The sequence below is a fragment of the Hemitrygon akajei genome, chromosome 30 (assembly GCF_048418815.1).
Source record: "Hemitrygon akajei chromosome 30, sHemAka1.3, whole genome shotgun sequence".
NCBI lineage: Eukaryota > Metazoa > Chordata > Chondrichthyes > Myliobatiformes > Dasyatidae > Hemitrygon > Hemitrygon akajei.
In genome coordinates, this window is record NC_133153.1 from 27271381 (window position 1) to 27284902 (window position 13522).

Here is a 13522-nt window from a genome sequence, read left to right on the forward strand (position 1 = left end):
AAGCTGAGCATGGGCAGCCACTACATGTCGCTGACAGATCCAGTGGCACGGACTGCTGGATGATTAGGGACTAAGACACTGCTGCAATCTTCCTCCACCTTCTCTGCTGCTTTGTTGAGGCCTTGGTTAGATCACTCTCTGTCTGGAACCTCTCCCTTGACCTTACCGCCATAGGTGACCCTAAGTGCCAGACGGGTAAACTCCAGATGGCATTACTTTTGGGATCTCAGCAACTCACAAAGCTCGCCGCCACAACAAGGTGACGATCCTCGTAGTCTATCCCTTCATGTAGCATTTCATAGATATATAAAACGTTAAAGTTAGGTTGGGTGACTAACACAGAAAATTATTGTAATCAATGTTAAATCTGTGTAATTCAACTTCTTTAACCAGCTCAAACTAAATCTTTTATTGTAGTTCTTCAAACATTTGGGTAAGTGCCCAAGGAAATTATAAATAAACCTGTGCCTAGTGCCAATGCTATTTTATTATCTATATATGGAGTTTAACTAGCCATGCAGATAAATGTTGAATGAGCTGATGGCTTGACAGCTGATATATTTGGAGCAAACATTCTCATCTGGTGATCTGTGCTAATCCTGCACCCTTGCCCAGGGATATGACAGAGGTTTGATGGGATGTGTCTGAAGGGGGTTAGTTTCAGTGTACCTGTATCTGGGCTGAGACTTTGCCAGTGTTGGTATTTCTCCCATTTTCCCCTGGTTTAGTCTTTACCCCTCCTTCCACATCTCCAACTGATCCAAGATTCCAGCTGGATTTTAGTTTGCACTAACACTTGACTAAAACTTCTTTGCATTAAAGAATATACAAAAATTGTATCTTTAAACTATTTAGCCCAGGATACAAGATTAGCAGCTCAAGCAAACAAACAGGCCTTAAAGATATCAAAAATATATTATTATGTAGTTAATAGACAGGTATAACATTACAGACTCTTCAGCCTATGATGTTTTGTCAAACTTATAACCTGCTCCAATATCAATCAACCCTTTCCTGCTATGATGATGAGAATTATCATTCTCTGAAATGATAATTAACTTCAGAAAGGCAGAAGGTCCAGAATAAGCCCCACTATTCATAAATGTTATGGTAGTGGAAAGGGTCTTCAGTTTCAAGTTTTTAGTCACGAGTATCACAGAGGAGCTCCCTGGGTCCATCAACATAACCTCGATAATAGGGAAGGCACAGTGGTGTCTATACCACCTCAGTTGCTTAAGGAGAGCTAACCTGCCCCAATTTTTATCAATGTGCGAAAGAGGGCATACTGACATATGGAATGACTGTGTGGTACTCGAGCCGCAGCAAGACAGATCACGAAGCACTCCAACCGGTGATTAGGACGGCTCAGCACATCACTGGGACTCAACTATCGGACCTGGAGACAATCTACAACTCTTGATGCCCACAACGTGCTTGTAACTTCACTGAAGACCCATCCCATCCTGCCATCTGGTAGGAGATACAGAAACATCTCAGCCAAGACAGGAAGACTGAAAAGCAGCTTATTGCTGAGGACTGTTGTGCAGCTGAATTATTTCGCACCCCAGCTTGCCAATAGTCTTTGAGTCTTATCAACTGTCAAAGCCACTTGTTGCATGTAAAGATGGGAATTTTTAAAATTATGCCACCCTGAATGCATTGTAAATATCTGATTTGCCACGGACTGGGATAGCACTGCAATCTCAGCAATGACAATAAAGTTCTATTCAATTCTATTCTATTCCCTCTCACGTGGCCCTCCATTTTTCTTTCATCCATGTGGCGCAAGGCCATCTTAGATAGGCAAGTGGATAAAAGTAAAATGGAGGGCTAAGTGGGAGCAAAGTGTTAGGTTAAATGGTCAGTACAATGTCGTGGCACGAGGGGCCTGTACTGCTCTATGTTCTTTGTGGCCTATCTAAGAGTATCTCAAATATCCCTAATTTACCAGCCTCAACCAGCAGCCCAGGCAGCGCGTGACAGTCACACTCCACTCTCTGTGTGAAAAGAAGCTACCTCTGACATCTCCCCTAAGCTTTCCTCAAATCACCTTAAAACGATGCCTCCTCGTATTAGCTTCTCTGGGGAAAAAAGTGTTTGCTGTTCACTCGATCTATGTCTCTTATCATCTACCAAGTAAGCTCTCCTCTGCCTGTACTCCAAAGAGAACAGTCCTAGCAAGCTCAACCTTTCCTCTTAAGTCATGCTCTCTAATCCAGGCAATCTAGTACCACTCCTCTGCACCCTCTCTGAAGCTTCCAAATCCTTCCTACCACGAGATGACCAGAACTGAACACAATACTCCAAGTGTGGTCTAGCCAGGGTTTTATAGAGCTGCAACGTTACCTCACAGCTCTTGGACTCAATCCCCTACTAATGAAGGCAAAGACACCATATACCTTCTTAACCATCCTATCAATTTGAATGGCAGCTTTGAGGGATCTATGGACGTGGATCCCAGGATCCTTCTGTTCCTCCACACAGCCAAAAGCTATTTCTAGTATTGTCCCTTAACCACAATAAATTAATTTCTATCCCCCTCATCTCCTTCACCACTCCCCAATCCTGTTTCCATCTCTCCCCTTATCTCCTTACCTGCCCATCACCTCCCTCTGGTGCTCCTCCCCCTTCTCTTTCTTCCATGGTATTATCCTCTCCTATCAGAGCCCTACTTTATCTCTTTCACCAACCAACTTCCCAGCTCTTTACTTCACCCCCTCCCGGTCTCCCGGTTTCACCTGTCACCTACTACCTTGTACTTCTTCTTCACCTCTCCCACCTTCGAACTCTGACTTCTCTTCATTTCCATCCTGGCGCAGTGTCTGGGCCCGAAACGCCGACTGTTTACCCTTTTCCATAGACACCACCTGACCTGCCGAGTCACTCCAGCATTTTGTGTGTGTTGCTTTGGATTTCCAGCATCTGCAGACTTTCTCGTGTTTGTGAAATTGATTCCTATCGCTCTACTGAATCTATAAAACTAAGCAAGTTACTTCTATTTGAAACCTAACATTTGGGTCTTGGATGTTGAACTTAAAGAAAAGCAATCACTTTTTGCAATTACTCGGAACAGTAGAAAACAAGCAGCTTCCGCTAGCAGTCGGTTTTACATTGCTACAGATTGCTGCATCTGGTGTCTCTTGTGCCTCCCCTTGCTTGTCTGAGTAGTGAGCTTTGGCTGTGCAAGTTCTGTGAGCACTGAATGAAAATCGGGTCATTGAGATTGATTGATTGATTTATTTATTTACTGAGATGCCACACCTTCCATCCTTCGAGCCGTGCTGCCCAGCAAGCAATCCCCCGATTTAACCCTAGCCTCACCATGGGACAATTTACATTGACCAGTTAACTTAGCAACCAGTACACCTTTGGACTGTGGGAGGAAACCGGAGCACCTGGAGGAAACCCACTTGGCCACACGGAGAATATACAATCTCCTTAGAGGCAGTGGGTGGGAATAACTATTCTTATCTTGACTGCCGGTGCTGGGGGTTATTTACTCATTGCAGTACTCAAGCATGTGTAATACCCTGGTTTGTATTTTTTACTGTTATGCTGTTCTGTACTTCATTTTGTGCTCTTCCGTGCAAGCTGCTTGTTTCTCTGCTTGTGTTTTGGGTTACTGTTGAAGATCCGAGATAGGAGGACCGTGTGCCTTCCGATTAGGATGGTTGGATTAACAGGAGGTTTATTTGGAGAGGGGCACTAAGGCTGGGCTTGGGGCTCTTGTTAGAGAGAGAGAGAGAGATGAGGGGAAAAGATGCCAGAGAGAAGAGGCCGTAGGATTCGACACAGAGCAGGGCTGTGAGTCGACGAAGCCTGGGGTGAGATCGATGGAGGATTGGTGACGGGGAAGCCGTGAGCTCCAACTTGTGCACATCAGGCTGTTCCATGAAAATAGACCCTTTTCTTTTTTTTTGTTCTTTCTTCACTAATCCTTCAGTCAAATTCAGAATTATAAAGCTAAATCTTTTAATTGTATGCAGTGTACTGTCTGTTAGATAGATAGATAGATAGATAGACAGATACTTTATTCATCCCCATGGGGAAATTCAACTTTTTTTCCAATGTCCCATACACTTGTTGTAGCAAAACTAATTACATACAATACTTAACTCAGTAAAAAATATGATATGCATCTAAATCACCATCTCAAAAAGCATTAATAATAGCTTTTAAAAAGTTCTTAAGTCCTGGCGGTAGAATTGTAAAGCCTAATGGCATTGGGGAGTATTGACCTCTTCATCCTGTCTGAGGAGCATTGCATCGATAGTAACCTGTCGCTGAAACTGCTTCTCTGTCTCTGGATGGTGCTATGTAGAGGATGTTCAGAGTTATCCATAATTGACCGTAGCCTACTCAGCGCCCTTCGCTCAGCTACCGATGTTAAACCCTCCAGTACTTTGCCCACGACAGAGCCCGCCTTCCTTACCAGCTTATTAAGACGTGAGGCGTCCCTCTTCTTAATGCTTCCTCCCCAACACGCCACCACAAAGAAGAGGGCGCTCTCCACAACTGACCTATAGAACATCTTCAGCATCTCACTACAGTTATTCCGTGGCACTCGTTTGTAACGGTAAAAACATTACACGGCATCCACACAAACGGGGTTTTGGGGTGGGGGGCTCGTGCCTCAATCTCACATGCTTGGCGGGCTGGAGATTTGCCTTCCCAGCCAAGGAAACCAGAGAGTTTCACATCTACATCCAATTGATTGCTCCCTCCCATGTACATAATCCCTTCTAGATCCGTGCCAAGGAAGGTTTCAGAAGTTATACACTCAGTCATATTGACATAATTTAATTGTACATCTTGCACAGTGTCATAAATTCAAGAGTTGGTGAACTGTTCTGTAAGGGATTTTTTTTAAACTGAACTTTGAAAGTTATAAGGCAGTAAATAAATAACCAGCCTCATATAAAGGATCTAAAACATCTGATAGCCAGATTATGTTGACTGCCATAATCAGATAAGGCAATCTAGGGAAGGATTGAAAAGATAACACAAAATAAATCAAAGTTGTCAATACATTTTGCTCGCCTTATTTATTCTGGGTTCATCTGGTCTCAGTTTAATAATTTGGCAACTTTAACTTTATAATGCAATGACTGGAAAGTTTCATTGCTTTATGAAAGTGGGAAACAGAGGGCAATGCTGGGCGTCTGGAGTTAAGTAATCAGAATCAGATGTAATATTACTGGCGTATGTTGTGAAATTCGTTAACTTTGCGGCAGCAGTACATTGCAATACATGACAAAAAAGAAAAAGAACTGTGTGTGTGTGTGTGTGTGTGTGTGTGTGTGTGTGTGTGTGTGTGTGTGTGTGTGTGTGTGTGTGTGTGTGTGTGTGTGTATAATTGTTTAATTCAATAAATCAAGCAAAAAACAGAAATTAAAAAAGTAATGAGGTAGTGTTCATGGGTTCAATGTCCATTTAGGAATCAGATGGCAGAGGGGAAGAAGCTGTTCCTGAATCGCTGAGGTAATCCTTCAGGCTTCTGTATCTCCTCTCTGGCGGTAACAATGAGAGAAGGGTATGGCATGGGTGATGGGGATCCTTAATGATAGATGCTACCTTTTTGAGGCATTGCTCTTTCAAAATATCCTGGATGCTGGGGAGGCTAGTACCCATGATGGAGCTCACTGTTAATTAATCCACTTGCCCTGGTCTCTTCCCTTCCCGAGCATCACCTTTATTCTATCCATTTCACGCAGCTTCTCCACAGCTTAAAATAATCTTTTTATCTTTTTTTTCCTTCAGTTCTGATGGAAGCTCCCTGATCTAAAGTAATAATTCAGTTGTAATCTCACTGAGTGGCAGAACAAACTAAGAGGCAAAACTAGTACCTCCCATTCTCAGCAGCATGTACAGAAACTTATTCTGGACTGCTTTTGGGGGCACATTAAATAGCACGAGAGAAAGCTCTACTTCCTTAGGAGGCTAAAGACATTTGGCATAAGCCTGTTGACCCTTACTGATTTTTATCGATGCACCATAGAAAGCATCCTATCTGAATGCATAAAGGCTCAGTACAGCAGCTCCTCTGCTTGTGACCATAAGAAAGTGCAGCGTTTTGGATCCATCACAGAAACCAGCCTCCCTGCCTATACTTCTCGCTGCCTCAGTGAAGCAGTCAAAGACTCCGTCCTTCCTGGCATTCTCTGTTACACTTTATTCTGCATTCTGTTATTGTTTTGCCTTGCTCCAGCTCTATGTGTGATGAACCGTGGAATGAACTGTGCAATGAACCGATCTTTATGAACGTTATGCCAGACAAGTTTTTCACTGTATCTTGATACCCACGTTGATAACAAAACCAATCCGATTCCAATACATTGTACACCGCGCAGGCATCTTTCGAAGTTCTAAAACTTCAAAGCTCATTTATTATCAAAGTATGTATGAATTATACAACCTTGAGATTTGCCTCCTTACAGGCAGTCACAGAGCAAGAAACCCGAAAGAACCCATTAAAAGAAAGACCAAAACCCAATGCGCAAAAAAAGAGAGGAAAAACAGCACAAATCATGCAAACAACAGAAGCAGGCAACATCATTCCGAACCAAATTGATTCAGTTCCCTGGAGCAGCCGGAGTAGGCCCAAGCCTTGGTCTCAGTTCATCATAGAGCGAGGCAAAGTTCGCAGACAAGCAGCAGTTAACCGCCTCAGCGCCACGGAGAATGAACATGGCGGGATAGCGAGCAAGATCGCCCCGGCCCCCAACCTCCAGTCTCAACACTCTGCCCTTCCAATTACTCTGGCCTGACGTTTAAATTGTCCAAATACTGGATCATGCCTCACTCTAAGAACCCGAGCCCTGGCGCAGTGATACACTCTGGGCCTAGGCCTCGCCGCCCTGTCCAAAGCTGTCCGTGACCTCTCCAAGTCGCTCGGCGCTTGGAGCAATCCAGTGACTAATGGGAACATCAGTGTCCACAGTTCTCTTTGCCTTCCATCTACTTGCATATGCCCATTCCTAACTATGTTCCTCGGTTTAACTTTTGAAACACATGCCTTAGTGGCTTCCATAAGCATCAAAGTTATATTAACATTATTCTGGGATGATGTTTGAGGTGTGTGGCTGGTTTCTGTGCAGAAAATTCTGTGAGTGTTGAGAAATGATTCAGACACTGAAATGTTTGTTCATTTCCATTGAGAACGCTAATGTCAATAAGGTTGTGTAAACGAGCCGATAGTATTGCAATAGATAATTATTCCATCATGGAAGCACAGGACAAATATGAGATAATAGTTGTGCAAATAAAGGCAAAAAATGCTATAAAAACCAGCAGCTCTACTGGCTTCTGAAAATACAATACACATTTCATGGTTCAAAGCAACACACACAAAAGCTGGAACATTTTGTGTGCGTTTCTTTGGATTTCCGGCATTCTCGTGTTTACTATCTGCTGCTCCGCTCTGAAGTCTCTTCGAGGGATGCCTACCCTGCAGGAGTTTAAATCTCTTTGTTGGGAGTTCAGTGACACCCTCTCTCACTGCTGCCCCTCTGTGATCTCTGCTGCCCTCCATCTCTTCGACCACGTACTCACCCAGACTCGCTACCACAGTCACATATCCTCTCCAGCCCCTACCTTTCCCGCCCACATGACTTCACCTATCACTTTCCAGCTCTCCTCCTTCCCCCTCCCCTCCCCTGTCCTTCCTGGTCCTGAAGAAGGGTATCGGCCCAAAATGTTGTTCATTTCCTTTAATACTGCCTGACCTGGGGGGGGGGGGGGCTGTGTGTGTGTGTGTGTGTGTGTGTGTGTGTGTGTGTGTGTGTGTGTGTGTGTGTGTGTGTGTGTGTGTGTGTGTGTGTGTGTGTGTGTGTGTGTGTGTGTGTGTGTGTGTTTTGCTTCCATTTCTCCATGCTGCCTGACCTGCTGGCAAGGTCATTTGATTCCAAACAATTAGTTTACTGATCATTACAGAATGGTGCTTCCTGCTCCCCAGATTCCCCCATCACCTTTTCCCAACTGTGATTCCCCTCTCCCTGTCCCCTTTCCCACTCTCAGTCCACAATAGAGGCCCATATCAGAATCGGTTTTATCATCACATCTGTCATGAAGTTTGTTTTTTTTGTGTGGCCACAATACAGTGCAATGCATAAAATTACCACATATATATGTAGGTATGTGCATCCATATATATATATATATGTGCCTAAGACTTGTGCACAGTGCTGTGTCTATCTATCTACTTACTATCTACTACTAGATAGATAGATAGATAGATAGATACTTTATTCATCCCCATGGGGAAATTCAACATTTTTTCCAATGTCCCATACACTTGTTGTAGCAAAAACTCATTACATACAATACTTAACTCAGTAATAATATGATATGCATCTAAATCACTAACTCAAAAAGCATTAATAATAGCTTTAAAAAAAGTTCTTAAGTCCTGGCAGTTGAATTGTAAAGCCTAATGGCATTGGGGAGTATTGACCTCTTCATCCTGTCTGAGGAGCATTGCATCGACAGTAACCTGTCGCTGAAACTGCTTCTCTGTCTCTGGATGGTGCTATGTAGAGGATGTTCAGGGTTTTCCATAATTGACCGTAGCCTACTCAGCGCCCTTCGCTCAGCTACCGATGATAAACTCTCCAGTACTTTGCCCACGACAGAGCCCGCCTTCCTTATCAGCTTATTAAGACGTGAGGCGTCCTTCTTCTTAATGCTTCCTCCCCAACACGCCACCACAAAGAAGAGGGCGCTCTCAACAACTGACCTATAGAACATCATCAGCATCTCACTGCAGACATTGAATGACGCCAACCTTCTAAGGAAGTACTATCTATCTACTTATATATTTCTTTATTATTTATCTGTCAATCAATCTATTTGTTATTGCAAGTTATAGTAATTTGTACTGTACTGCTGCCACAAAACAAGAAATTTCACAACAAATGCCAGCGACGATAACCTGATTCTGATTTTGAGGTTGGATCGAGAAGGATTGGTTGAAGAGAAGTACCTGTTCTTGAAGTAGACCACTATTGAAAACTTTCCTTGCTAAAGACCCCATTGCACGCAGCGGATTTGAAAAGTATTTCATAAAAGCAGATTGGGCATTTTTTGTCATTCTGATGTCAGTGAGCTTATTGATCATACATTGATCATTGATGATCACTCCAGAATTATCCTCTTTAAATAAATCTCAAAATCACATCGACAATAGACTGATTTGAGAAGTGCCGAAACTGTGAAAGTTACCTCATTGATTTAGCTCGCTCAAAAACTGATTGACCACCTTTTAATGTTCGTTCGCCGTTCCTGAGAGAAACCGCGGCGTTACCGCTAGGTGGCGCTGGTCAGCGAACTCCGGCGGCAGCCACGGCGATTTGCAGCTTGGCCGGTGGCGGCGCTGCGCATGGAGGTCCACCGGCACGGCGACACCAGGCGGCTCCGACCCGGGAGGATGGACGAGGAATGTGGCCCCTCTTGTATTTATCTCGTTGGCGTTGAGAGCGGAAGTGCATAAAGAGCCCGGAAGAGAGTGAGAGAGGTGCAGTGCGTGGGTGAGGATTGAATAAATGTTGTTTGCAATTGTTCTTTTACTTTGTTTATTTAGAGGCAGGAACACGCTTAATAAAGTGTTGGACCCGTTGTGATTTGTGACACGAAACAGTGCAGTCCTCAGAGTGCACCGCATTCTATCCTTGCAAGTTAAAGCGGGTTGTATTTATTTACCAACAAGAGAAAATGCAGATGCTGGAAATCGAAAGCAACGCATACAAAATGCTGGGGGCAGGCAGCATCTATGGAAACGAGTACAGTTGACATCCCGGGTCGAGACCCATCACTGGGATTCGTGACCCTCGGCCCGAAACGTTGATTCTACTCTTTTCCATAGAAGCTGCCCGGCCTGCTAAGTTCCTCCAGCATTTTGTGTGCGTTGCTTGTATATATTTACCACTTTGCACGTTCCTCAGTGGAAATGATTTCGGAATACTACCGCCCAGGGATAGTCTCGATATGTTCTCCTCTTCAGTTGGCTTTTTGGAAACATCCAGCTAACGTGCCACGGCCACACACTGCGGATGCTGGTAGTGCGAAATAAATTCACTGCTTTCTCCCAATCGTGACATTTAACTCATGAACTGAATCCTGAGGTTTTTGTTTGACGCAATTTGAGCCTTTCCTCAAAGTCAGCTCCTCAAACTCGGTCTTTTATTGAATTGTCTCTATTGTTCTTTGTAGAACATACGTCAATCGCTTTTAAATGGCACATTTTGTTCAGGCTTCATTTTTAACATGGTTATCTAGCTTGTTATGAATAATTTCCCGGTAAAACTTCGAAATCAGTTTTTCCCCTTGTCTTTGCATTTGTGTTATTATATTGTTCCCAATAAATAACCGAGGAATCGCAGAACTTGATCCTTACACCTGTCTATTTTAGCCCAGCAAAATCGGACCGTGATTGCTTTGTCTGGAGCTGTTTCTGGACGGTACATTGCGTCAGTTTTTGTCTCAGCGCATTTGTTAATTTGTATTTTAATTGGTAAAGAAAACATGCAACGTTATGACTTTTTTTACACCTTGTGATGTCACTAAATGCTTTAGAACAAATGAGCATTTGAGGTGTACCTACTATAATGTACACTATATCTATTAATCTGGTTAAAAAATCGAATGGGGTTTTGAATATATTTTTTTCTGATCGGTTGGTTTGCCAGAGTGAAAACAGCACTAGATTTTCCAGTTCCACGGAATGAGAATTGAATTTAGACTGAAGTTATTAATTTAACCTGAACCGATGAGGTGTAAGTGTTGAGCTCTTAGTCGCAGGGCAAGTAAAAATCAAAAGGAACAAATCCTCCTTGGATCATCTGGAGTTGCCTTCCTGTTCCTAATTCCACACGTCCTTCAGCCTCTGTATTTCCGATCCAGACAAAAGCTCAAAATGAGATTGGCTAATGTCATGAACCTGTGGGATGGTGTTTTCTGGGCTGGGTTTACTTCGGGTTGCGTGTGGAGTGAAGAGTAAGAGGATGGTGGACACCAAGCACTGCTGAGGTAGCACACACTTCATTCGTTGCACCGCTGCAGGTTGGTCTTTCATTTTCTTGGTCCTTGTCTCTACAGGAGGGGAGGTGATGGCTGCAGCAATGGAAACCGAGCAACCAAACATTGAGGTTTTTGAAACCGCTGCTGTGGAAATTGAAGAGTCTGAGCCATTTGAGCCGTACTACGTGGAGAGGTACTCCTGGAGCCGCCTACGCAAGCTGATCACTGACAGGAAGATGCATGGGCACATGATGGCCAAGACTCCTCATGACTTCTGTTTTGTAAAGAAAAATGACCCAGAGGGGCTTTATTCAGATAGGCTCTATTATCTGGGTGAGTAGCTTCTGTTTCTCAATAATACCAAGCAATTATAATTGCATTGTTTCTCGCGCGGCTGGTGGTCACATTATAATCATCTAGTTCAATCTGTTGACACACACACACACAAAGTCTTAGGAAAAACTTCCTGTCCACCGTTAGATTTCTGAATGGTCCATGAACACTACCTTGCCATTTTGCTCTCTTTTTTTTGTCCAGGTATCTATCTTATTGTAACTTAACAGTAATTTTGTATCCTTTGCACTGACTTGCTGCTGCAAAACAAACAAATTTCACAACGTATGCAGATGATAATAAACCTGGTTCTGATGTCCGACATATCCCCTGTGTGTAACAGTAACAGTAACTTTTGTTTAACAGCCCGTTCCACTGAGCTGTCTTTTTACTTGGAATTAGTAGGACATTTCTATGACTGTTGTTTGTGATGATTACAACAGATATTTTTGGTTTGGAATTACATCAATAAGTTACATACTAATTCCTTAATAATCTGCAGCATGTTATTATTTATGTACTTTCCTGTTAATTTTCCAGCTATCTGTTCTGTCCCTCACCAGCATCAATTTTGACCCTAGGCGTTGTTTGTTGGTGAAGTTTTTGACCGTTGGGGCTCATTTTTCTGAAGATGGACGGTGCTGGACTCATCCAGGTCGGATATGCACAGAGGCTGGAGGAACTCAGCCTGTCAGGTAACATCTATGAAGGGGAATAAACAGCAACGTTCTGAGCCGAGAACCTTCATCACGTCTCGGCCTAAAACGTCACCGGTTTATTTCCCTCCATAGATACTGCCTGGCTTGTTCAGTTTCTCCAGCATTTTGTGTGTGCTGCTCAAGATTTCCAGCATCTGCACAATCTCTTGTGACTAGATACACAGAGATCCAATATGGATATATGAGGTGAATGCTCTCTTATTTATTGGCAATACCACATACCCAGGTCACAGTGAATCTACTCTTTGTCTACTGGGAATCTTGCTGGACATTAATTAGAATATTGGATTTTTAACTTGTCTTTTTCTTTCTTCTTTTCTCCCATCTTTTGCTTTCATTTGAGTTCCCTCTTGTATGCCCACCAACATAAAAGTTTAGGTTGTCGTATTGTAGGGAGGAGCCTGCTTCTTGAGAAGGTACAGAGGAAATTTCTCAGTGTGTTATCAGGCACAGAGAGTGGGAGTTGCTTTAGTTATAAGATTTGTGTGGAGCAGAAGAGGAGCATTTTGGAAAATTCTTTGAGACCCTCAGGGACTGTCGACATGGAATTCGATGGAGAGCTTAGTGAAAGCTGAGCTAAGGAATGTATTGAACCTCATTTCTGTTTAATGCATTTCAAACAGATGTTATAACTTACTGCCTGTTACGCTGCTGGCATTTAGGGCAGCAATGAAGGTCCTCCATCTCTGGTGGTGATCAGGGCTTCTTCCATCGTGTCAGTAGCTTCCTCATGGCAAGTCCAATGTGGAAACTCAGGAATACTGTCACACTCAGATATAGGATTCTTTGCTGTTTCCGTAACAATTTTGTCTTACCAATCAGGGTTGTTAGTCCTGAGCTTTTAGTCTGACCTCTACCCTTTGACCTATTTGGCATGGGTGACCCTACCAAGAAGCAAAGCACAAGGCCCTAACTCCAGCCAAATAAGCTTTCTGGGTCATTGAGGCATGCAAGCCTTCAAGCCACAGCAAGGTTGTGGTTCTCTTAGAGGAAAAGTTGTAAACTCATTTATAAAATCATTTAAACTAATTAACCATATTTCAAATATGTTTGCTGCTTTAAAATGTTTCAGAAATAAGATATTTCTGTACAAACAAGGCAAAGAAAATGTAAGAATAAAAGGTAAAAGTATAATAACTAATACAAATGTTATCCAATAGATGGTTAAAATGACATGAAGAAGTATTTTTAAACATTTTATTTCAACATTATCACAGTGTGATTACCATTCAGAAGTCATTCATTGGTGATAAAGCACCTTGAAACATCCTTATATCTTCAAAGGCACTCTATACAGCTTTCTTTGAAAAAGGCAAATATTTCCTTCTGTTCACTGACGTATGGCATCTTTTTAGGCTCTTGCTATCAATCCTTTTTAGTAAGCTTTTAAATTGGCATTGTGAGAGTTCTGATTCAGCTGAAAACAAAACTTTGAAAATACAAAGCTGATGTCTTTG

At 42.9% G+C, this 13522-nt stretch overlaps 1 protein-coding gene across 5 annotated transcripts in view; it reads left to right on the forward strand.

Moving 5' to 3' along the window:
- The window catches only part of LOC140718900 (dipeptidyl peptidase 8-like), a 72751-nt gene that overhangs the window by 9598 nt on the left and 49631 nt on the right, over positions 1–13522 (forward strand). For 2 of the 5 annotated variants that reach the window (XM_073033179.1, XM_073033183.1), the window contains exons 1-2: positions 9433–9524; positions 11092–11346. In XM_073033179.1, coding sequence (XP_072889280.1) covers positions 11103–11346 — 244 coding nt within the window. In that variant the 5' untranslated portion in view covers positions 9433–9524; positions 11092–11102. Of the gene's footprint in view, positions 1–9432; positions 9525–10033; positions 10053–11091; positions 11347–13522 lie in introns of those variants that run through there. The other 3 variants (XM_073033181.1, XM_073033180.1, XM_073033182.1) reach the window with 2 other exon arrangements.